A 23,461-nucleotide genomic window follows, 5' to 3' on the forward strand; every position below is an offset into this window, starting at 1 on the left:
TAAGTCACTTCAACTACTGCGTTAACTAACTGTAAGACAACCTTTTAAGTCCAGAGCATTTAAATGGGCGCAATCTTAGTACACAATAGTAAGTACCGTTCTGACTACTTGGTCATCAAGTGACGCCATGCTGCAGTGATGCCACCCAACGCATGTGAGGGGCTCGCAGCCTGTAGTAGGTAACAATACAGGCAAGGGATGCCCAGATCGCGTTAGCGGATGATGCTTGCGAGCTGAGGTCTCGACCTGAAGCTGACATGCAAGGAATATTCATGTCTCCTCATCTTAGCACCCACTTGATACCAAGTCATGATTCTCACTGTCATAATGAAGTTATGGCTGCTTGTCAGCGCGCTGGCTGTCAATATACAAGCCACAACCGTCACCAATGACACATCTGTAGCCGCTAACAGGACATTTGACTATATCATCATCGGCGCGGGGCTCACAGGCATCACTGTTGGCAATAAGCTCAGCGAGAAGGGATTCTCTACCCTCATCATCGAAGCCGGCCCTGATCCTAGGTGGAATCATAAGGTATACGATGTTGAAGACAGAGTGCAGCATGATCCGTATTGCAACTGGCTGTATCCTGCATACGATGAGGATGGCGGTCTGCTCTCCAAGACTATTGACAGTGGTGCTTGTATTGGCGGTAGTACATCGAGTATGTTGATAGCTTGAAATTTATGTCCTGGGGTAGGCCGATGCTGACGATTCGGACAGTCAATGGGATGGTCTGGTTGAGGCCGACACCAACAGAAGTCGACAAGCTCAAGGCACTGGGAAACCCAGGTTGGAATTGGGACTCCCTTGAGCCGTATATGATAGCTACCGAGAAGAATACGCCGCCTGACGAGATCCAAATACAGCAAGGAGCTGGTATTGATCCTGCGGTTCACGGCTACCATGGCCATATCAACATATCTTTTCCCGTCAGTCGCCACGGATGAAAATGCGAGGTTCAACGTGATCTAATCTTGAGAAACAGATACCGATGCGCATTCCCCATGCAGTTGAATTGTACAAGGAATCGCTTCCTTTAGTCTTTCCAGGCCTCGAGATCGGCAACGACCTGTCCAATCGGAACCCAGACGGAACTGTGTCAGCCTCGACATCCTGGACAATTTGGCATGACGACGTTACTGAAAAGTACCGGCGTTCATCAGCAGCTGATGGATACTTGTGGGCTCCCGATCAGAATCGAGACAACCTCACCGTCTTGACCAACCACAAGGCGGATAAAATCTTGTTCAGCAGTGACTTAACAGCAAGAGGCGTCATGTTTGGGACCAAACCTGGTGCCGAGGTTCCTGGTAGCCAGCCTGGACTACATATTGTCCACGGAAAAAAGGAGATCATTCTTGCTTCAGGATCCCTTGCCTCTGCACCTGTCCTTGAGAGATCAGGTATCGGTAGTCCAGATGTATTAGCTGCAGCTGGGGTCCCGCAAATTGTGGATCTTCCTGGTGTAGGGGTCAATCTCGTCGATCAGCCAGGCACCGGCACGTCTGCGCTGGTTGCAGAGGCTTATCAGAATGACACATCTATAATTGATGGCCGGACTCTATTTGCACCGGAAATATCGTTAGTCAACGCAGAGCAGATCTGGGGTGGTGGTAAGTTGCGCGATTGTGCCCTACGGGGGTTCATTGATGCTCTGCTAATTCAGCAACCACCAGAGAATGCAAACATATACTCTCAGCTTGCTTCGCCCGACATTCTCGAATCCCGAGCACAGGACTTGGTCGCTACTGGCGGAGCAGCCACACTGCAGGGAGCCAAGATCGTTCTCAACACGACGATTGACTTGATTGTCAGCCATGACTGTGAGTGACCTATCACAATGACAACAACAAGTTGTTCTGATACTGCAGCTAACACAAGCGGCGGAAAAGTTCCGGTGATAGAATTCATAAGCGAGAGCTTTCCAACCGTCCTCTCCGCGATCTTCTGGCCCTTGATGCCCCTCTCACGCGGGCACATCCATATCAATTCTTCCGATCTCTTCGACGATCCTATAATCACACCGCGCTTCCTCACAGATCAGTTCGACCGGGATGTGGCAGTGGCTGTTTCACGACGCTCCACGACATTGTTCGCCAGTGCGCCGTTCGAGGAGATTGTGGCCGATCCCTACTATGATCCTCCGATCGGGCCAAATGCGACTGATACAGAGTGGCTCGCCTGGTATAAAAACACCAGCTTCGGCGCGAGCCACTGGTTTGGGAGTACGGCGATGCTACCGCGTGACCTTGGCGGCGTGGTGGATTCCAATCTGCAGTAAGTATGGTACTAGGATTTAGTACCTGGTCATTTCTTACCCGGGATACCAAAGAGTAGAAATTTGGAACTGACACAGCAACTTGACGCAGGGTATACGGGACCAAAAAGCTGAGGATTGTCGACGCCGGCATCCTTCCTTTTGAGATCACGTCACACCCCATGCCGCTGCTGTATGCTGTGGCGCAGAAAGCCGCTGAGCTAGTACTAAGGGACAGTTCTGTAGAACATAAGCACGCTGACCATTAGCTGCAATGGGACGAGCGCAGAGTGTTCTTGACTTTCGGAAAGGCCATTCGATCTAAAAGAGTAACCAATGATCGGATGCTAATGATTTCAGCGATACAAAGACAGGTTGGAAAGTTCCAAGAGTATCAAATACACAGTCTCTTAAATTGGTTGATGCTCCAACCAATTGACGAAATTTGAGGCAAGCATCAGACTAGGGAGATAAGCCGACCCCTGACGATTTTCGAATTCCCTAAATGCTTGAATGTGTACTCCCATTGATTTTCGAGTCGGACAGATGTTTCAACGCTCTGTGACCGTCGTCTGCTATCTTCCTTCGCACCTATAATTCATCTACTGTCCTTGGAGACTAGGGACACAATGCTGCTCCTTGCCACACCCACGAGCCTCAAAATTGGAGGTTGACAGCTGCGCCAACCGCCTGAGTAGGAGGGACTGGGAGAGTCGGCCAAGGGTTTGGGATTTGCGGCGGCGGCGGCGGCGGTTCGTGTAAACTTGCCGTGATCCAGCGCTTGTCATCATTTGTGACTGGATTGGCAGCAATGCCCGCTGCAGTTCGTGCCATTAGATTGGCTAAGTCTGGGCGGTCGCTGGGCCTGTGCATGCAACACTGCCTGACTAGGTCGCACAGGGCTGCACCAAATTCTGTGCGAAAATGCTGAAGTCGGAGCTCACCGACATACGTCCACCCTTGCGCGCCCATCTGGGCCCCTGTTCGCGGCACCGGCGATGCTCTTGGGGGGGATTCAGGCTGTATCATTAACATGCAACAGAAAATGACCTGCAATAGGGACTGTGAGCTGATGTTGGAGCTGCTTCATCCTTTCAAAATATCTCAAATCTTACCATGCCAACCTGGAAGATATTGCTCCTTTCTGAGTATGCTCCTACAGTGCCCGCGCCGGTAGCCAAGTTGGTGATACCCTCCGAATAAGGCTCGTAGTTGACGTGGTCCCACTCAGCTGTGAACTGTTCAGGCAAATACCAGCCCCTCTTACCGCCAGTCCTCCTGGACCAGAGCCTACGTCTGCGCAAGTTAGCTTGGGCCATTCAGAGAAAATAAACACAATGTAGTATCACAAAAGACTTGCAGGTCAATTCGAGATTCAGCCGACTTACAATCTTGCAAAATTATGACCCGGGAAATTTGGAATCCCAAACTGCCAGAGGCGCGCAGTGCGGCCGAAGTCCCCGACCTGGAAACATTCATGGCTAGGAGTTAATGGACCAGACGATCGATATTTGGGTAGGCAGTGCTGAGTTCGGAGAGATATACCTGCAGACGGGGTACGTCAGGGTGGACATTATTGTCGAAGGTGTCGATGAAGACTGACACGTAATCAGTGAAGGCGAAATTAGACGTATTCAGGACTGGGGCATATACCATTCGAAACTTCGATGTCTGTATGAATATTGTTATCGTATCCCCAGGCAGGATTAGCCGGTATGACTTCGGGCAGATCTGGACCATTCGATGCTGCATGAGGATTGAATTGGTGTCGAGGGGGATAAGCCATGGCGACACAGGCTTCGGCAACTATATCTCACTCAACTTGTGTAAGTGTTGTACATCTTGCGTTGTGGGTGGTGCGCGGCCCAGAAAAGACACAATGCGCTCATCATCTACCACCATCAGGTGTACTCACGGCAGTGGAATATCCGCCAGAGAACAGATTTTGGAAACGATTGTAACCGTCCCTGTTCTGTCACCTTGCATAACCTACTCCGGTGTTAACAGGTCATGCACGCACATTTAAAGCGTAATGCATTTGTCTGGTCTGTGGTGGATACCGCAGTGAGTGCGCAAATATGTCCATATCTGCTTTTTAACGTGAAATCACTTGCCATGACTGCAGATCACCATGTCTCGCGTATTCGATCCACACATGGTCACGGCTAGTTTCTAGGGACGTGGCTGAATTTTGGGCGTTGACATTGGCGAAGGGAGCTAAGACTTGAGATAACTGGACTCGATGAAGGAGATGCGGCGCCCGAGCCAGTCTCTGGGGTTCTGTATCAGTATTTGTGCTTGGAATTGAGAAACAAGAAACCATATTAGGAAATTGGAAAGAGGGAAAAGAAAGTCAGACCTCGAAAATGAATAAATGAAAAGATGTACGTTGCTGAACTGCCCCACAAAACAATGGCAAGAAAATAGCTTACTCTCAATTTTCGTCGCTCATTAGTCAACTCCCGTAATGAAGCAGGACCGAATATTCGAGTTTTGCAGACCACGTTGCTGGTGCTCCCTTGGGGATTCGAGTAGTACCACAATGTCGCCACAGCGTCGGCACCCTTTCGTCACAGTCAGAATACATATTGACTGACAGCCTTAAGCTTACATACTCGAATCGGTACAAGGAAACTTGTGTTGATGCAGCATCACCGTCGATCTTGTATGCGGAGAGCAGAAATCCGTTACGACACTTACCCAGCCCAGCTGCTTCACAAAACTGAAGTTATTGGCTGCCATCCACAGCCTCGCCGCATCAACAGCTGCTTGAGCGGCATTTTGGCTAGCGAAGTTGAGCTGTGGGGGAGCTGGGTTGTCCATGGAAAACATCCCTTGCTCACCCACCCCTCGGTTCTGGATTGCAGCGGCGAGTTGTTCCGCAGCAGCAGCAGAGCCTGGTGGAGGCCGCACCTGGAAAGAGCCAATCCCGCCGCCCACCGGCTGCGTTCGATTTGCGATAGCTAGGAGTGAAGCCATGGATCCCATATTAATGTCGACTTCTCCAAATTTTCTGTAGACGTCGAATCTGTGCCCAATCGTGCGCTGCAGACGGTCGAAAGCGGCCGGTTTTGCCGGGTAATTGTTAGGGTTGGCCATGGTTGGTTCAACTCCAATACAGTTCCGGGTGAAAAATCAAAATTTGGTATTATAGCCCGTGGAAAACCCCGATCTACGCTCTGTGGCCGCGTGAGTATTTCAAGCCGGCCTGGGGTGTGATGCAGAACAAAGAGATCCTCTAAGTTGTCTGTTTCCGTCCAGCCTTCAACGCGCAGGCACGCGAGCAAATACATAAAAGCATTGCCTTAAAAAATATCTCGCTCCTAAACCTTTCCCTTCAGTTAAAATAAGTTGGAAGGATGAAAATCACGAGGGAAGCCAGTGGGCCGGACCACGGAATCTATATACACAAACAACCAAATAGCCGCAGGAATATGATGAGCCTGTATATTAACATCTCGACCAGAGGCTAGTGCCATTGTTCATGTTTCAAAGTCAGGGAAAATGTATACAACAATCAAGCCCGCACTATACATTTGTACTTCTATTCCAATATTGAACGCGATATCCATTGTGTATGTATGCCACAAAGAAAGAGGGGAAACGGTGAAACAGTCAGCATCACAGGACCGGCACGTTGCTTAGCTCGGTCTAGCTGCTCGGGAAACGGCAATGATCCTGATTCCTTGTGGATGCCGAGGTGTTGATCAGTTCCCCACTCCCTGATTTTTGGCACCTGGCTTGCACAGCTAGTCATTCGAATTACTGTCTAGCCAAAAACCACAGGAAACCACCCACCTCTGCAGGTACAGAAGATCTCTTTACAAGACTGTTCGGAATTGCTCAAACATTGTGTATCATCATCAGCTGCCACTGACTGAACCCACGTGGAGCTTCTCACGATGGACGACGTCAGCATCCAGAAAGCTCCAGCACCTTGGAGATGCACTGCTCAAGTTTATGCAGCTTACTTTTACTCCAGCCCGAAAAGCAAGACTGCGGACGAGATGGGTACAATCGCATACTCACCTCTTGAGAAGGAAGCACATTTCGCTTCCTCTGAGGCCGGTCGTTTCGCGGGAGGAGTGGGTAGCTTCATGCTCGTCCGGTATTCAGACACCCCAGTGGGGCCCTACGACGAGTTGGTTATTATACCGGGCGCCTACACATACCGTGTGCAGGACGAGAAGGGAAAATGGGTAGAAAAGAAGAATCCAAGGGTCACGAGGACTTATGTATCGCAGAAACATACCTTGTTCAATGGGAGGCACAGTGAGGCTGTCTTTTCCGGCCACGGTATATGTCAATTTGCTAATTGAACTCAAGACTGGAATATCCCGAAGCATCTAGCCCGCTTCGACTGGAAAGATCTACCCAACGGGGCAAAACAGTGCAAAGTCTACCCTCACGACACCATCGGCGACGAGGCTGAGGCATCAGCCAGCACCACCCCTTTCTTCCAAGCATCCTTCAAGACTATCCCATATGTTCCCGCTTTCCCGATGTCGACCAAGTGGTTCAAGTACCTCGGCGTGGACACTGCTCTCGTTCAGCCCCCAGTGCCACAAGGAAAACCAGCCGAGGTCGTCGGAACAGAGCAGTGGTGCAAGTGTGCCATGGCGCAAGCCGCATCGCGAACGCATGTCGGCTGGATGGACCTCAGCCAGAGGGACGATGATGGGAAGTTGACGGGCTTATTTGAGAACTTCTGGCCGGGCATGGGGAGGTGGCAGCTCGGTGTAAGGATGGACAACGCGGATTTGGACATTCCGGAGGGGCAGTACTGGCGCGTCCCAAGGGCCAACCTTTGATGTATTCACTGGAATGGGGCGGCGGAAGCGTGGAGCTCCGGCATTGGCTAATGAAAATCAGCCCTGCCCATATCACTAAGTACTGCTTTATTCCGGGAATAGCGGCAGCCTAACAGCTCTTCGAGTTCATGAACAGATGCGTTTGACCTCCCCTCACTTTGTTTTGCCTGCGTCCGCAGACTCGCATCTAGAGGCCCGCGTTGCTATCGTTCTCAGCCAGAGCTAGCGTGGGGAGCCTCTGCTAGTTCCTTGTGCATTACCCGTACCAATCACCATAATCATGTGAGTGAAAGCTCCACTGGAGACCGTACATGTAAGCGAATTACGCCTTCAAATTTCTTGTGTATGCTTCAGCCATTCTCTAGTCCTGTTGGCGACATATCACACTGCAGCATTATTTCTCATAGATTTGAGACAAGACTAATTTTAAAAGAACTCCCGTCCCCTTTCTTATAGGGCTCACACTAGCTGACGCCACGCAGGCGTTAGTGCGCGTAGGCGTTAGTACGCGCTGTTTCAAGCACTCGACCCGTTCAGACTTTCTTTCAAAGGTTCTCCCGTCTTACGCGGGGTTACCAATCAACCCTTCACTAGAACCGAGCCAAGGGGCAGCACCAACATCACGAGTCCAGGCCATGTACACACATCAAACCGAAACATATCCCCTACATAAGCTTACAGAATTCTACAATCTTCAGTCACGACAACTTTACATCAGCCATTATGTTTCTTGGTCTCACCACAACCGCCTTCGCTAACGCGACCGCGGTCCTGAACCTCCTGCCAACGTTGTCAGGGGTAGTCGGAGTCCTGCGCCCGGCCTCTGCCCTCGCGGTACTAGGCTTCCCAACGCCATCAACGCCGGAGGCACAGAGACTATCCCACTCGCTGGTTCAGATGTACGGAGTGCGGCAGGCTACAATGGGCCTGGCCAGCCTCGCGCTGTGGGCGGCCGGCGAACACCGGCTGATGGGCGTCTTGATGCTGGTCAACAGCCCCATTGCAATTGTAGACGGGATGGTTAGTCGTTGGCTGGTCGGAGCCGGGGAGTGGGGACACTGGGGGTTCATCCCCATCGGCATGATGTTGACTGCTGGGCTTTTGGGGGCTGAGCGTGGTGTTTAGTCTGTGCCATGTGCTTGAGGCTGGAGTATCGTCTGGGAGATTGTGATGGAATTTGAGTCTAATGCGTGAGGTGTACAAGAAGATGTTTATACAGGACAAAGGGCATTCCCAACGGTCGGAGATTGTGCTCACTCGAGAGGTCAAACGTAATGCTGCACAATCACTGCACACACCTCGCCAGTTCTATGCAGCAATTGGGACTTTTGGATTATGTGTGCTGCTGTAGGTACAATAACGGGAACTATCATGCAGTCAAGTAGAGATGCACATGTGCGTAGCTTGCCTCTCTTACCATAGACGGATCTGAAGATAAATATAGCCAGAAGCTTGAGTCATGCTCTCATCTCAGATCGTCGATTTCACTAATAACCCCAGAGAACAGGTGAGATCTTCTATTCAGCCAAGCAATGCCATCATTTCTTTTTGGAAGTTTTCGCGCAAAGCTCATCTAATTCTTGGCCCTGGTTCATGGCTATGTCCTGTATTATCGAATTGCAAATATAGCATTGTTCGAAGATCACGGGAATGCGTTGATAGGCATGATAAATTAAAAGAACGTGGTTGATTGATTGTGTACGGTAATGACTGTGGTTTTAAAAGCAACGCATCTTTTTGAAGCAACTCTGATCAGGACAACCGGTGGTCGCCTGAGCCCCAAACAAACCCTGCAACAACACTATGAAAGCTAAGCTGCTCAAGCCATGCGAAAAGACCTGAGAATTTCCCATGCCAATCCTGAATAAGTCCTGCGCTTAGTTGCATGATGCACCTTGCAAGTGGAGACAACCCGGGGGCTAATTGAAGTCTGCGATCTCTGAGGTCGCCTTGATCTTCAGCAACTCTGTCAAAATCCTCTCCAACTCCCGCAATTCATCCGGCGATACCTCGCCGGGAGCCTCACCATTTTCCAGAGCCTCTCTGACCTTGCACATCTCATCTCGAACCTCAATGCGCGCTTTTTCGAGCTTATCAGGATGTGATCTCAAGTCTTCCACACAAGCGTCCTCAACCTCTGTGTCCTCTGACTGCTCGAAGCACACTAAGGATTGAAACACAATGGACGAATGCTCGACAATCTCCTTCGATTTGGCGATGTGATCGCGGTTGATTCTCAAGAAGGCTATATATTCCTCAGTAAATCCGTCCGGCTTGTACCGACGATTGGCTTGCATGCCGGCGAACCATGCGATCACTTTGTCGTAATAAGTGATCCACTTTTCAGTAGGATCGGCAATAAAGTCCAGGTGATGTCTGAAGGAGTCGCTTAATCCATGGTAGAGTTCCGCCATGACGAAGTACTGGGTAGTCAGCGACGTAGTCGTCGCCGAACAATCTTCCAGGGGTGGCGCCGGTTCCGGGTCCTTGGTTGGTGACGGGGTTGCTGATGTTGACGATGGAGTTGTGGGCGTAGATGATGGAGTCGTGAGCGTGGACGAAGTGGTCCTGGTCGGTGGTGATGAGGTCATGGTCGGTGGTGAGGAGGTCATGGTCGGTGGTGAGGAGGTCCTGGTCGGTGGTGAGGAGGTCCTGGTCGTTGGCGATGGAGGCCAGGGGACTGGCGCAGGCAGGGCAGATGAACGCTCATACGGAAAAGTGATGTTTATCCAGGGCACCGGTTCTGGTGGCGGGCCGAGGGCAAGAGCCTCTTCCAGTCTCTTCGAATGAGACTTGTCCTCCAACTTGGTCATGACACCCCACAAGAGCTTGGGAAACACGTACCAGAAGGTGTACGTGGCTCCGACGACATTAAGACCAGCCAGGCTTCCAGACTCGGTATAAGGGGAAACTGGCGAGGCAGCGTCTCTGATCACGTCGAGCCCGGCGTTGAACACGTCAGATCCAGAAGCCTGAGCGGCTTGTATAGCGTCGTCCATTGCCGACACCGTTCCGTCCAACGCATCGTCAGGAACGCCAGCAGAGCTGAGCCTCGAATGAAGCGACGGCACACTTTCTCCCCTGAGGGTGGCTTGCACTGCCTCGGCAACATGCGCGCCTTCGTAAACAACATTGTTTGAGATGACGCCGAGAGCAGCGTGGTAGGCCGGCCGCCCGGGACCAAATTCCGGTACTTCATCCATAGCGCGTTGGATCTCCTGAAAGGTGCGCGGAGCTTCACTGGCGGGAACACCTGCATTAATTAAGGTCTGGATCATCACGTCGGGGCCCAGTCCAAAAGTTGCCAAATTGGCAGCTGATTGAATAATTTGAGTCTGGAACCCCCCAACAGTGCCGCCAGCCAATGAAGCGGAAGATCCACCGGGACTGTTGGCAACGGCAGCTTCTGCAGCAGGTATGCCGGCCTCAAACCCGTTCACAAACTCCGCTGCTTCTTGTTCTGATAAGTCCGCTTCTTCCAGCTGATTGCGCCACTCGTTGATAGCATCAGGTAGCTCCTGGTCAATTCGTTGACGCCGGTTAGGGCGTAACCAAGGCATGGGTCGATTCGGATCCGGTACCGGGAAGTCCGAAGCGTCGTCTATGGACCAGGCCAATTCCTCCCTTACATGGTGGAAAAGCCTACCGTCCCTGATCAATGCACCGAGACATGTGCTCGCCCATCCAAGAAGACCAAGACCGGGGATACCGAGACCCAAGCCAATACCGAGGCCGAGTTCCAGTGCCCGCTTGTTGTGCTTCTTGTTGTGGAGCACTTTAACTATGTCGGACACAGTATCATTGTCATCGCGCCTTGGTGGTGCAGTAGCGACAGGTTGTTTTGAGGTTTCAGTTGTGGTGATGTGCGTAGGGCGTCCAGTGACAGAAGAGGTTGATGTGGATGTGACTCCCCGGGAAGAAGATGTTGTCTTGGTAGAGCTTGTTCCGGGAGAACTGGGCTGGGATGAGCTTTTAGTGGAGGCCGAGGAGGATGTTGTTCCTGTCGAAGTTGTCGTCCCGGTTGAAGTTGTTTTCCCTGTTGAAGTCGTCGTCCCGGTTGAGGATGTTGTTCCTGTTGAAGTCGTTGTCCCGGTTGAAGTCGTCGTCCCGGTTGAAGTTGTTTTCCCTGTTGAAGTCGTCGTCCCGGTTGAAGTTGTCGTCCCCGTTGAAGTTGTTGTCCCTGTTGAAGTTGTTTTCCCTGATGAAGTTGTTGTCCCCGTTGAAGTTGTCGTCCCCGTTGAAGTTGTCGTCCCCGTTGAAGTTGTCGTCCCCGTTGAAGTTGTCGTCCCCGTTGAAGTTGTTTTCCCTGATGAAGTTTTTGTTCCCGTTGAAGTTGTCCCAGTAGGTCTGGGTTGGGACGAGCTTTCAGTAGACGCGGAGGTGCTACTGCTGCTTGTGGTGATTATTTTGGAGGTTGTCCTTGAAGAGCTGGTTCTGGTGATAGAAGAGGGTGGGGACGTGATTCCTGGCGAAGATGTTGGCTTTGTGGTTCCAGAGCCGCTTGTCTCCGACGATGATGTAGTTGTCATCGTAGGGGTCGGCACAGCACTCGTTGTTTTGGGGGTCTTAGTATGGTGGGTCTTAGTATGGTGGGTCTTGGTATGGTGGGTCTTGGTATGGTGGGTCTTGGTATGGTGAGTCTTGGTATGGTGAGTCTTGGTACGGGAGTGGTGGTGGTGACTTCGAGTAATCAAGTACCAAAGGGGGTCGACAAATTCATGACCCTCGAATGACAGGCGGCAGTCTGGAAGAATGCGGCCAGCCTCGGAGTCACATCTTATATCGAGGACAGGGTCTTCAAACGGTTGGTCTCCGACACGGGCAATAGTATCGTTGTTGTGAGAGACATCACACTCGCGGCGCAAAGGAAAGAAACGCAAAGAGCAGCCAGCCTCGAAATTGTCCGGAGACTGTTGCTCCGGAGGTTGGAAAGCCGGAGCCGCAAGGACGGCTACGGCATAGATCAAGAGAGAAATCGTCCTGAGAATCATGATGACCTCGAGGCGTAGACGACAAAGTGTGTTGGGTTTGAGATGAAGGAGACGTGAGGAGGTGGGAAGGCGAACTAGGGTAAAGCGAGAGTAGGTTGAGCAAGGTTTCATATTGTACGGGAAGAGATTCCATGGATTATATATATGTATATATACATTTCTTCACGATTTAGTTTCATCCTAGTCCCTCTCCTATGACCTCGATCGCCGAATGAGGTGAGTCCGGCCATCTTTACTTGCCCACTTGATTGATCTACTTTGAAATAAATCTCTACTACAATCACTCACAACTTTTATTCTGACATATATTTCCCTAGAAAAATGTTCGGCAGAATTTGTGAAAGACAGCTCTGCAACTAGAGAAAGTCACGAGTTGGAATTTGTTCAAGTGTTCGCGCTAAATGAGACTCGTTGTCACGCTTGTGATGACCTGCATCAACAACTCCACATTCCCGCATCATTCTTGTCCCGTAGATTATGCACTGGGAGCATACGTGCAATATTCGGATATCTTCAAGGAAGAAAGTCACTATTTTTCCCATAGGCAATGTATCCTTGTCTCTCACCGACACCCCCCCTCCCCATTTTTTACTTCTGAGAAAAAACAGGGCGGGTGTTTTCACAACAAATTTGGCAAGGATGATTTGCCAGCTTTCAGTGCAAAGATATTAGGAAAAAATGCGTCCAGAAACAGGCCGCGCACGGGTTGATTGAGCCACTTTTCCAGGACTGAGAATGGTCACAGCAAAAGCTCTCTCAAATCCTGGAGTCTGTATCCGTCGCCAGTCAATGCATATCTGGGAATGTGTGGCTCAGAGTGCGTTATTCCTCAAGTCAGTGTTGAATTGGCTATTGCATCGCAATCTGTGAGGACGGCCAGCGAATATTTTTAAAAAAAAATGCATGATAGCGAATACTATTACAGTGGACAGCGAATAAGACCTGCGTACAAAACAACCATTTCAATCCATTGCATCACTTGATATCTCGATAATGCATGTTTGAGATCCATACGTTTACTGAGTACCATATACTAAAACGGTACGGGGCATCGCATTCCGGTTCAATTTTCAGATGGTGTGTGAGAACAACGAGCCTAATACTGCATCGTGCTTGGGGTTCAAGTTCAGCACTGGTCTGACCGCTCTGTACTGCATTTCGTGCAGACAAGTATCTACATACCTATCCTACTCATGTAAAGCCCCGAAAATAGCGTGATAGGAGGAGAGCACGGATCGAAGACTAGATTTGCAGCAAGATGTCCCATTTTTTAGTCTTATGCCTGTCGTCAAGTCTGCAAAACAGAAATGCCCTTAGGCTCGATTCCTGACTCTGCCAGCGTTTGTGCACGACACTCATCCTCTTCCTGAGTAGGATGATGTAATCCGACTCCGGAATCAACACTTTCACTGCGATCATTATTGTCGCCTTTTGCAGTGGATAACAAAGTTAGCATTCCACCTCTGAGATTGTTCGCTGTAACCCCTTTGGCTCTCAGGATACTCGTGGCCACTCGAGACGTATCTCCATCGTAACAAGTCAACCAAACAATTCCCATATTCTTCAGCAGGCCAATAGTTGTGGGATCAAACACAGACTCGAGCTCCTTCCATTGACGTTCCAGCACTATCGGGTCGGAGAATGGCGACGGTGTGAACATCTCGAGAGATGTCAAAGACCTTGATATTGATCCCGAGAGATGATATTCGGCAAAGCTTTTGGCTGTTCGGAGATCCAAGATCACGTTTCGAGGTTTGGCAAAGAAATTTTTCATGGTGATCTCCACGGGACTGGATGAAAACACAATGTCGCAAAAGGTTTGGACGTCCACTTCCCAAGCCTCATCATATCTGTAGCTGTCAACGCTGAGCAGATTTTCATTGATTAGAGGATGGAAAACCTCGTCGCCCAACTTGTTGAAATACTCATCCAGATATTGGTACGGAAGGTCACACGCGACGAAGACACAATGGATTTCACCATCATCTCCTCGTAGCGCTTCCAGCGAGCCTTCAGACTTTCGCTTCCGAAGGAAGTTGCATAAGCCTTGTAGGTTGAAGCCAGAGGAAGGTCCACATATCAAACCCTGCCGTGACATTTCAAGTGACAGCCTGTATGAATCGTACGAGCCGACCTCCTCAATGGTGTCCACAGCAGCACGCCATGGAAACTCGACGGGTGACATGAGCGCATAGGATCGAGGGCCGGGTACTCGGTCTCCAGCCTCGGTGCAGACCCTGAAAAGACATTTTACGTCAGACTTGATGAGAATCCGGGAACATTGAGTGGGAGGAAAGGAAATACGTACCCGACACGGAATACTGAGGACTTGGCCTGCTTGAGATAAGTCCCGATCCCGGTCATTGTCCCGGATGTACCCATCCCGCAACAAAAGACGTTGATCTCTGGGATTTGAGCAAGTATTTGTGGTCCAGTCCATCGGAAATGGGACTTCCAGTTCATTTCATTTGTGTACTGGTTGGGATTCAACACCTGCTCGCCACTTTCACTACTCAGTTGCTTCGCTTTGTTGATTCCCCCACGCGGATCTGTTGGTTCTGGCTGAGAGGGCCCCCCGAAAAGAGTGATGTTCAAACCAAAGAATCTCATCAGCTGCAGCTTCGTCCATGAAGTCTTGTTGCTGAGGAAAGCCCGGGTGTCGGTAATTCCGTACAGGGCTCGAGCAATGAGCGACATTGATATAACTGTAGAGCCGGAGCTGTACTCGATGATAGTCTTTGTCTCGGGCTTTACAGAGTTTTGCAACATGTTCAAAGCTGTGACATAGACTAAGCCGACTTGAACTCGCCCAGAAGAATGAAAAGCTCCGGCAGAACGTACCTGGAAGAGCCTTCACGTTGTTGGCCGGTAACGTGCTCATCATCTTGGCGTATATTCTCACCCCATCTTCGTAAAATGGGTTGAGCTTTTGTGGAAGCTCTACCATCGGTAACATAGGCTGTTGGTCTGGATCATAGTAATCGCGAAGGGAGTCTGGCCCTGTATACACATTGTTCGTATTCCGAGCTGCCATACTGAAATTCAATGATAAGCAGATGCTCAAAGTCCCACCTCGAATTGATGGTTGAGAGCCTCGCGTGCCGATTTAATATGTTTCTGGCAGCACTTAAGAAACACAACATATCGATTTCCCGATTCTGATCGCAACATCTTGGCATTGCGGGCCAAAAATGGGTTGAAGAGAGACCTCAGACCATGATATGCCATCAAGGTGCCTTGAATTCCTCGGCGCCAGCGTCATATTCAGGCCTCAATCAGATCGACGTTGTAGTGCCGAGAGAATTTTTGTGTCCGGACCAGCTTGGCTGTGCGACGATCCTTGGTTTCGCAAGATCCGGTAGTTGGGCTTTGTTTTGATGAGAACGCTCTTGCCGCACTTTGTACTCACCGCTAGGACCATCTTTTCGACTCGCTCACAGCCGTGTGAGACTATGCAGACCAAGTGGCCTTCAGAGGAAGTGGGCATGAATGAACTATGCCTTGAAAATTCTCCTGAAATCTCGTTGTGTGAGCTGTGGGTCGAGACTAAGCTTTCTCGATTTAGATAACGCTCTACCTGATTTGTCTGAATGAGGGATTCTTCATCAGTCCCTATGATAAATCATTCCTGAAAAGGACGTCGACTTCCTTGGATATATGGCGAGTTGATCCTGACTGCAACTGGCTGCATAGGAGAAACTTACTGGAAAGACCTGACAGTCTATCTTCTCCGTCAACCATAATCCATGCATCAGCATGGTGACTTCTTCCTCTTGACTACGGAGTCCAAAACACCACAAGCTATTTCCCCAGACCATGGAGGCGGCTCCTAGGCGAAGTATACTAAGCTGAAAACGTCTTTGAGGTCAACTTGGGAATGACAGGGCATGTGGCCCGGGCCCTTGGCGATAATAAATGGTGATCTCTCGCGCGTCGATCATGCTTGGGCTTTTTACCGGGAGCGGTGAAGGCGCAGTATACACACTGAGTGGATTTCATGCGTCTGGTGCGCTTGGAGCTCTAGACACGAGCCAAGAACAAAAGCGGGACTAAAGCAAGAACCTTGATGAGCCGTCGTCTTGAGCCAACTCGAGTCGACGATTACTATAGAAGTCAAGGACCTTGATGAGTACTACAATCATCAACAAGAAGATGCCCAAGATATCCATCGCCCATCTCCTTGACTACACCGCAGGCTGGGAATCCCTCAGCTTTCTTCAGATTGTTTGCACCTCGAGGATGAGCACGGGAATGGTCACCAACGACGAGGCTGAGAAAGGCACTCCCATGCCTACCGATCACACAGATTCTGCCACCGCTGGACCAAAATATACCGACCAGTCAACTAGGTCGCTTCCGCCATCTAAAATCATAACTGTAAGGAATCGTCGAAAGTCCACACCAGAGCTCAATATATTGACATTAGGAATAGGTTTTCTTAGCGTGTGCAAGTGTCGACTTCGTTGCGCTCATCGATCAAACCTCGCTTGCAGCATCGCTCTCGATTGTTTCTTCATCACTTCAAGCAGGGACTCAAGCGTCCTGGATCGCGGGCGGGTACTTCATCACGTCCACGTCCTTCCAATTACTCTACGGTCGCCTCTCCGATGTCTGGTCCCGGAAATATGTGCTGCTCGCGCTGCTTCTTGTTTTCTTCCTGGGATCGCTCGCTTCGTCCCTCTCACACACTGCCATACAACTCATCATCTTCCGTGCGATCGCCGGTGTCGGTGGTGGCGGTCTGATGACAGTTGCGCAAGTCATTGTTTCAGATGTTGTTTCCCTTCGCCAGAGAGGAAAATACCAAGGGATCTTTGGCGCCGTCGTCGCCGTCGCGAATGGAGTTGGTCCGTTGATCGGCGGTGCACTGGCTACTTCATCCAGTCAAGGCTGGAGATGGATTTTCAGGCTCAATCTTCCGCTCACCGCTCTATGCGCCGTGGCTATTTTGACCGTTATGCCTCTGAAAAGGATTGATGGCAACTGGAAGGAAAAGCTCGCCAAGGTCGACTTTTTCGGCTGCTTCCTGACTCTCTGTGGATCCATCCTGTTCATGCTTGGCCTCACCTGGGCTGGAGATGATTACCCCTGGAGTTCCACTGCTGTCATATTACCGATCGTGTTGGGCTTTTGCACCACCGTTGCTTTCCTGCTGTGGCAGCAGTACGGGACAAACTACCCATTAGTGCCACTATACATTTTCAGACAGAAAATGGTTAACGGAGCATGTATCACCATGTTCATCAATGGTTGGAACTTTGTCGCTCAGGTGTATTACATTCCCACATTCTACCAGCTAGCATATGGCTACTCAACCGTCCATGCTGCGTCACTCCTCCTTCCCCTGACCCTTATGCAAACATTCTCGTCCACCTTGTCTGGACTGATAGTCACTTGGCGAGGACGGTATCGGGAGAGTATCTTGATCGGCTGGGCTATTTGGGCCGTCGGGTTGGGCCTATTCAGCACGCTCGACCAGAATAGTGGGCTCGGGAAGCAAATCGGCTACGCTATCCTCACTGGGTTCGGTGTTGGCCAAACGCTGCAACCAAGCCTGATAGCCATACAAGCTGGTGTAGACAAGCAGGACATGGCCGTTGTGACAGGGACAAGGAACTTCGTCCGAAACCTCGGTAGTACGATCGGGCTGGCGGTAACGGGGACCATCATCAACAATGTTGTCAGGGCTAGCCTGATCTCCTGGGGACTAGGTCTATCGGAGGGCCAGATCCGATCGTTGCTGAGAGACCCCACATCTATTGATGGGCTTGGTCTGAGCAGTGACTTACATCATGTCTTGCTGACGGCATATCACATCGGCTTCCAGAGGGTGTTTTACACTATGGCTGCATTGGCTACATTGTCAGTGGGCGTGGCCTCTATACTGATGCCCCAAATCGACCTGGACCAGAAGGAAAATTGTGATCAAAACGCCCCAAAGACGTGATTCAACACACTTATAGATGGCACTGGTAGCTCTGAAGCCTCCTCCATATCATTCAATCCTCGTTTGTATCTCAAAGCAGTCCTTTCCCTCTTTGCCAGAAGAGGAAGGTTGATCATTGTAATCATCTTATGATCCTCCACACAACATTGACATCATTACACAAAACATAATCTCTCACCGCATAAAATACTTCCCGTCCGAAGAAGATACTCCACACCTTATTTTAGAATACTGTTCCCTTGACCTGGGTAATCTTGGTCAGGTTGATGTTCTTAATCATGAACACCCAGATGAAACACAAGGCCATAACACCAGTTCCAGCAGCAAGCATCCTGGTCTGCGCGTATCCATACGCCTTCTGGATCGCGAGACGGGTCTCGCTGCCCACGGGATAACTCAGCTGGGTGTCCAGGTCCTCGTAGATCATGTCGAAGTTGTCCATGGCGTCCGCAGGGAGGTACATCTCCAGGGCGTTGGGGAAGGTGTTGGTCCAGATAGCGCCAGACAACGTGGCGCCGATGGCGCCACCAATTGTTCCAACAACGCTGAGCAGGGCAAGGGCGGCAGCGACGTGGCGGTGGTCGACGGCGGCCAGGACGGCAACCTGCTGCACGATGATGAAGATACTGCCACCGATGGAGATGAAGACCTGGCACATGACCTGGTAGCCGACAGTCTGGTTGGGGCGGCGGAAGTAGATCATCAGACCCTGAGCGAAGATGTACAGCGGCACTGCGATGTACAAAAGCCACTTGAAACGGCCGGTCCGGCGCATGAGGTAGCCTACCAGGAGCAGGAGTACGCCCGACACGACGTTGAAGGTATTGTTGATGTAACCGGCCTCGGCGATAGTAACGTCGTTAACTACTTGCAGGTACGAGGTAAAGTAGTTGTCCCAGCAGTAGTACGCGACCTGGTAGGTTGCGTCCAGGAGGCATGCACCGACGACGGTTCGGTCAGTGAGGAAGGTGAAGTTGAGCAGTGGCACTGGGGCCAGGAACTTCTCGTAGACTGCGAACGAGAGCAGCAGCAAGAATCCCACGATGATCATGGCGATAATGTAGGGCGTATTCCAACCGTTGGGCGCGGAGTCGGCAATGTCAAATGGTAGCAGGAAAACCACAAGTCCTACGGAGAACAAAACGACTCCAAGTGCTGTTGATGGTCCGTAGTGTTAGTATTTGGATACTCTGAGCAATTTTCGGTCAAGCCACTAACCATCGAAGTCTACAATGTAGTGCCAGATACTCTGGGGAATTGTCCTGCCGCTGTTGCGAGGGACATAAGTGCCGTTCTTCTTGGCCTTGTGGACGCTGAACTTCAGGATACCGAACAGCGGTATGGCCACGATCGGGAAGATGATAGCAAAGCAGCCAAAGCCCCATCGCCAGCTGATATTGTAATAGAATCCCTCAGACGCCTTGGAGCCGGCGAAGGCAGTAATGATGTACGGGGAGGAAGTGAAGGCGTACGCCAACCCTCGATTCTTCAGCTGAGAGACATCGGCCGTAATGACATCTATTGCGAATGTCATTCCACCAAACCCTATGCTATAGAATACCTGGGAGAGAATTTTTGTCAGCTTCTCTTCGAGAATATTGCGAGTAACGAGAATGCGGATCCAATCAAAAATCTCTTACATATGCAGCACAGAAAGTTGGAAGATTGTGGCTCGCCGCCATCATGACCATGCCCAGGGTAGCGAAGGTGGTCATGACCGCGAAACCCTCAGCACGGCCCCACACGTCGAGGACCTTGGACAACGGCACATAGGTTGCCGCGGACATGGCGCTTGCAACCACGTAGATGACATTGAGCAGCGAGTGCGTCTCCCAGGAACTAGTGGCATACGGAAGGAGGTTGGACAGGATCGAAGATTGCATCGCGTTCACGAAGTAGAGGAACCAGATGCTATCGAGCCATTGTATCAATTCATCAAGCTCCCACCGAGGCCGCGAATCAGGGAGGAGTGAACTCACTTGAGAAAGACCAGAATGAGCGAGGTCTTCGACCAGCTCAATGTCACGGCTTCGACATTTTGCAGACCGCGTTGATCATCTCCTTCGATGACCGTTGGAGGTTCCTGCTGTGCCTCATCGCTGTCTTCGCGTGAAGCTGGCGTGTCCGTGGCATGAGCCATCTTGTTGATGTCTTCAGAGCTCATGTTGGCAGCTTGAATGCTTTTGTCTTCTTGACGGGCCATCGATTCTGAATGACGGCTGGTTCAGATGGGACGGGAAGTCTCTCTTCTTCAGTTGATAGTCATCAACTCAAATCGTGGGATTGAAGTCCTCGTTGGTGGCCAAGAAAATAAGGACGTGTTAGGCGAGGTCTCGACCGGGAAAGAAGAGACTTGGCGACTCCAATCAGTTGGGCCAGGCGTACGTATGTGCCCCGAGAATGGTAGTCTAGTGCGTGTTATTAGAAAGCCTCTGGCACAAAGTCTGCTCTCCGACCTCGGCTGAGTTGGCTTGATATTGATGCTACTCTATGCTCAGGTGCACTCAATGTGACTGAGTTCTACACTATCCCGGGACAATAATACCCAACCTCGCCAACTTCTTGGTTCGTCATGTGGCGACCCTCATCGTCAATGTTTTAGCGAATGATCCAGTAATTCTATCACACCTTGGTGCAGTTGATTCTTGACTGGAAAGCGGAGGAGGCACACAGTTCCAGGATGGGAAGTTATGCCGAGCCAAATTTTCTCAGGGACTTTTAGGAGAGGAGTCCTGTTCTCTCTCAGCCCTGGCACACTGCCAGCTGCCTGCATGTTTGGCGCACGATTCTTGCTCACACTACTGCAGTTGCGGGCCCCAAAGAGGCATGAGAGGAAGATACGAATGGGACTAGGACGATTCGTACCCATTGATTTTGTGGTCCGGCCTGTTCCTCGACTCTTTATCTGCATAATCTTATCAGATCCGGCACAAGTGGGCCCTTCTAGACAGAAAAATGAAAAGGCACCGTGTGGGCCGCCAGCCGCTGCGTGCGTCGGCTAGTCAGTGGCGCGTCAAAAGCCATGGCCCAGTTTAATCTAATCAGATCATCTGTGGAACCGCTAGCGGGATGTGGCGGACTCAGCCCAAATGTTTTTTGTCATTGTTTCCACAGCTCGGACAGACAGCGTGGAATCGTGCCCCGTACGACCTGTCTGCCACGTTGCTCCGGCCTCGTGATACCCCACGACTCCCACTGACATGCCTCGGGTCGCCAGCCCTGTCTCCTATCTCCTATCAAGAGACGGAGCTGCATTCTGTTCTTGGCCAGAACTTGAATATGATCTGCAAATAGCAGGCCTACCAGATGGCTAAATACAGGATTTTCTCCATTTGACATTGAAACTTGATCAGAACCTCATTGAATTCGCTCACGCGTGGTATTTCAGGTTCGTTACGAGATGGTGATGGTGATGATCGGTGCAAATCCGGTAGAAGACGCCCGACGATGGAACTGCAACGCTGAGATCGAATGATCATCATTGCCAAGGTAGCACATCGCATCAACCAAGCTTTCACCAAGCTTTCGCCAAGCGAGCACGCAGCGAGGATCGTCAACGACGACTCATGAGTTTCACAGTCAAGAGACACTGTTGGTGGAGGACAATAGCATGTCACGTATTGGAAAATAGTATCTACATAGAAAGTCACCCACTTATGGTGCCACAAGCCCGTCTCCAGTCCGCCCGTGTCTAATAATCCTTGTAAATGCACACTGCAACGCTGGCCATTAAAGCTTTGCATTCCAAGCAGCCCGGTCCGCCGACTCGAGCGGCCTCTCGCGCCCATCCCAGAACAGTGGGCACAGCTGGAACCACTTCTCCCTGCTGCAGGTCGAGTACACGGATCGCTTGTGGCCGAAGTCGACGTATTTGCCGATGGTAAGGCCTTGAGAGTTCTCATATGAAAGGATGATGGGCCCACTGGCCTTTGGCTCGCCGACCACGTTCGCCGTTCGAGGGTCGTCCAGGAAGCAGTAGTGGATGCAGCTCGAGTACCATGCATTGACGCGCCGTGCGCCGCGGAACGAAGCATCGCCGACCAGGGAGTGGCGGCCCCTGTCGTAGTGGCCTGCGTCGTAGTGTGCGCCGAAGTGGTCCTCCTAGATGCACCGTGTTAGAATAAATGCATGAAACAGACTGCTTGCGCAAGGCTTACCTTTGCCCAATAGAGCTCGTAATACGCGAACCGAGTCTCGTCAAACCTCCCGAATAGGCAGAGGACATGTGGGTCGAAGTGTAGTTTGCGCAGATATTCGCGGTGCTGATCCAGCGTGCCGGTCTCGTTCCATCCCTTGGCAACGCGTGGGTCGTTCTGCCACGTGTTGAAGAGCCTTAAGTGCTCGTCGTTCTGCCAATCAATGACCTCGAGTGAGAAGTGCATGTCGCATTCCACGATGTAACGGCTGTAAGCGATCGACCCCGGATGCGGCTTCGGCCGGCGAACGGGATGGCGGGTGTATACTGGCTCGTCAGGAAACCTATTTGTGATCTGGTAGTTTTCGGGCATGATGGGATATTGAGACAATGGTGTCCTCAGATGATTGTCAGTGCCATCCCCAACCACCCAGATAGGACGTGGGCCAGTTGGTGAGGCCGCGCCCTGCCAGAATGAGCTTCGGAGGACCAGCAGCTCTCCATCCCCTTGCTGTGCAGCGGTATTATCTTGGGGCTGTCGTGGTTTCGGATGCTGCACTCCTAGCCCGGTGGCCAAAAGTTCATCTCTGATGATATTCGCGCCCTCTCCAACCAGACTGAGCCTGAAGTATTCGTTCGTGGGATGTGTGAGGTAGATGGCGTGGACCACATTCCAGATCTGCGCCAAGGATGGCGGGGCATCTCCTGCCCATTGAAAGGTCGTCGAGGGGGATCGGCGTGCTCGAGCCCAGGGGCTGTTATCTGAGATTGGTGGACGTTCATCTTCGCTCAAGAACGTCAAGTCGAGCCATGAGAGCGTATCTGAATGTAATGGTTGTGGTAATGCGCGACCTTTGGCTGGTTGGTCTTCAAGAGTGAGGATGAGCCTCGGCGTCTCTTCCGACACTCTTTGGATTCGATATGTTGTGAGGAATGGATAAGGAAGTTTCACAGGGGGATATGTGCCCTTGGGCAGTGTGATGGATTCCATCTTGAATCAACAGGACTTTGCGAGACTGCTCAGCAGCACTCGTTGCTTGTAGGACAAGAAGAACGTGTGAATTCGGCCTATATGACGACAACTCAGGTGGGAGGGCTTTGCAAGATGAACATATGAAGAGAACTAGACAGGTCAATAATGCCACGCGTTGGCTTGACTCTCAAACTTGCTCAGGGATGTGGAACTCTAAGAAGAGACCCAAACAAGTTCATAAACCTCCGCGGATGACGCCGCTGGTAGCCAGTCCGACGGTAGCTAGCCGTAATTCCGAGGTAGTCGGCTCACTTGGAAAGAGGCAGATGACCAACGGAGAG

General features: G+C 51.0%; 11 protein-coding genes across 11 annotated transcripts; 4 read left to right on the forward strand and 7 right to left on the reverse strand.

The window, feature by feature from the left end:
• Nucleotides 1-309: 309 nt before the first annotated feature.
• J7T55_015354 (uncharacterized protein) lies at nt 310-2,532 on the forward strand (the record flags this gene model as incomplete). The annotated part of the gene is made up of 6 exons (XM_053139582.1): nt 310-667; nt 727-935; nt 992-1,619; nt 1,683-1,829; nt 1,899-2,283; nt 2,376-2,532. 6 exons carry the CDS (start codon nt 310-312, stop codon nt 2,530-2,532), a joined length of 1,884 nt encoding a protein of 627 aa, XP_052997081.1.
• Nucleotides 2,533-2,920: 388 nt separating this feature from the next.
• Nucleotides 2,921-4,049, reverse strand: J7T55_015355 (uncharacterized protein; the record flags this gene model as incomplete). Its single annotated transcript, XM_053139583.1, has 6 exons — nt 2,921-3,081; nt 3,212-3,266; nt 3,379-3,553; nt 3,652-3,728; nt 3,809-3,861; nt 3,917-4,049. 6 exons carry the CDS (start codon nt 4,047-4,049, stop codon nt 2,921-2,923), a joined length of 654 nt encoding a protein of 217 aa, XP_052997082.1.
• A 431-nt stretch (nt 4,050-4,480) lies between these two features.
• Nucleotides 4,481-5,362, reverse strand: J7T55_015356 (uncharacterized protein; the record flags this gene model as incomplete). Its single annotated transcript, XM_053139584.1, has 3 exons — nt 4,481-4,543; nt 4,696-4,827; nt 4,964-5,362. The coding sequence occupies 3 exons, from the start codon at nt 5,360-5,362 to the stop codon at nt 4,481-4,483; spliced, it is 594 nt and encodes a 197-aa protein (XP_052997083.1).
• An 803-nt stretch (nt 5,363-6,165) lies between these two features.
• Nucleotides 6,166-7,074, forward strand: J7T55_015357 (sugar transporter stl1; the record flags this gene model as incomplete). Its single annotated transcript, XM_053139585.1, has 2 exons — nt 6,166-6,535; nt 6,590-7,074. The coding sequence occupies 2 exons, from the start codon at nt 6,166-6,168 to the stop codon at nt 7,072-7,074; spliced, it is 855 nt and encodes a 284-aa protein (XP_052997084.1).
• Nucleotides 7,075-7,797: 723 nt separating this feature from the next.
• On the forward strand, nt 7,798-8,199 carry J7T55_015358 (uncharacterized protein; the record flags this gene model as incomplete). Its single annotated transcript, XM_053139586.1, has 1 exon — nt 7,798-8,199. One exon carries the CDS (start codon nt 7,798-7,800, stop codon nt 8,197-8,199), a length of 402 nt encoding a protein of 133 aa, XP_052997085.1.
• A 794-nt stretch (nt 8,200-8,993) lies between these two features.
• Nucleotides 8,994-10,634, reverse strand: J7T55_015359 (uncharacterized protein; the record flags this gene model as incomplete). Its single annotated transcript, XM_053139588.1, has 1 exon — nt 8,994-10,634. The coding sequence occupies one exon, from the start codon at nt 10,632-10,634 to the stop codon at nt 8,994-8,996; it is 1,641 nt and encodes a 546-aa protein (XP_052997086.1).
• A 412-nt stretch (nt 10,635-11,046) lies between these two features.
• J7T55_015360 (uncharacterized protein) lies at nt 11,047-12,065 on the reverse strand (the record flags this gene model as incomplete). The annotated part of the gene is made up of 3 exons (XM_053139589.1): nt 11,047-11,380; nt 11,462-11,639; nt 11,849-12,065. 3 exons carry the CDS (start codon nt 12,063-12,065, stop codon nt 11,047-11,049), a joined length of 729 nt encoding a protein of 242 aa, XP_052997087.1.
• Nucleotides 12,066-13,353: 1,288 nt separating this feature from the next.
• On the reverse strand, nt 13,354-15,099 carry J7T55_015361 (cysteine synthase A; the record flags this gene model as incomplete). Its single annotated transcript, XM_053139590.1, has 3 exons — nt 13,354-14,302; nt 14,374-14,842; nt 14,907-15,099. The coding sequence occupies 3 exons, from the start codon at nt 15,097-15,099 to the stop codon at nt 13,354-13,356; spliced, it is 1,611 nt and encodes a 536-aa protein (XP_052997088.1).
• A 1,118-nt stretch (nt 15,100-16,217) lies between these two features.
• Nucleotides 16,218-18,012, forward strand: J7T55_015362 (mfs drug transporter; the record flags this gene model as incomplete). Its single annotated transcript, XM_053139591.1, has 2 exons — nt 16,218-16,442; nt 16,498-18,012. The coding sequence occupies 2 exons, from the start codon at nt 16,218-16,220 to the stop codon at nt 18,010-18,012; spliced, it is 1,740 nt and encodes a 579-aa protein (XP_052997089.1).
• A 223-nt stretch (nt 18,013-18,235) lies between these two features.
• J7T55_015363 (mfs siderophore iron) lies at nt 18,236-20,176 on the reverse strand (the record flags this gene model as incomplete). The annotated part of the gene is made up of 4 exons (XM_053139592.1): nt 18,236-19,167; nt 19,231-19,573; nt 19,653-19,923; nt 19,992-20,176. The coding sequence occupies 4 exons, from the start codon at nt 20,174-20,176 to the stop codon at nt 18,236-18,238; spliced, it is 1,731 nt and encodes a 576-aa protein (XP_052997090.1).
• Nucleotides 20,177-21,741: 1,565 nt separating this feature from the next.
• On the reverse strand, nt 21,742-23,138 carry J7T55_015364 (siderophore biosynthesis protein; the record flags this gene model as incomplete). The annotated part of the gene is made up of 2 exons (XM_053139593.1): nt 21,742-22,113; nt 22,170-23,138. The coding sequence occupies 2 exons, from the start codon at nt 23,136-23,138 to the stop codon at nt 21,742-21,744; spliced, it is 1,341 nt and encodes a 446-aa protein (XP_052997091.1).
• Between the last annotated feature and the right edge of the window lie 323 nt (nt 23,139-23,461).

Source organism: Diaporthe amygdali (genome assembly GCF_026229845.1).
Source record: "Diaporthe amygdali strain CAA958 chromosome Unknown NODE_5_length_1802954_cov_64_987939, whole genome shotgun sequence".
Lineage (NCBI taxonomy): Eukaryota > Fungi > Ascomycota > Sordariomycetes > Diaporthales > Diaporthaceae > Diaporthe > Diaporthe amygdali.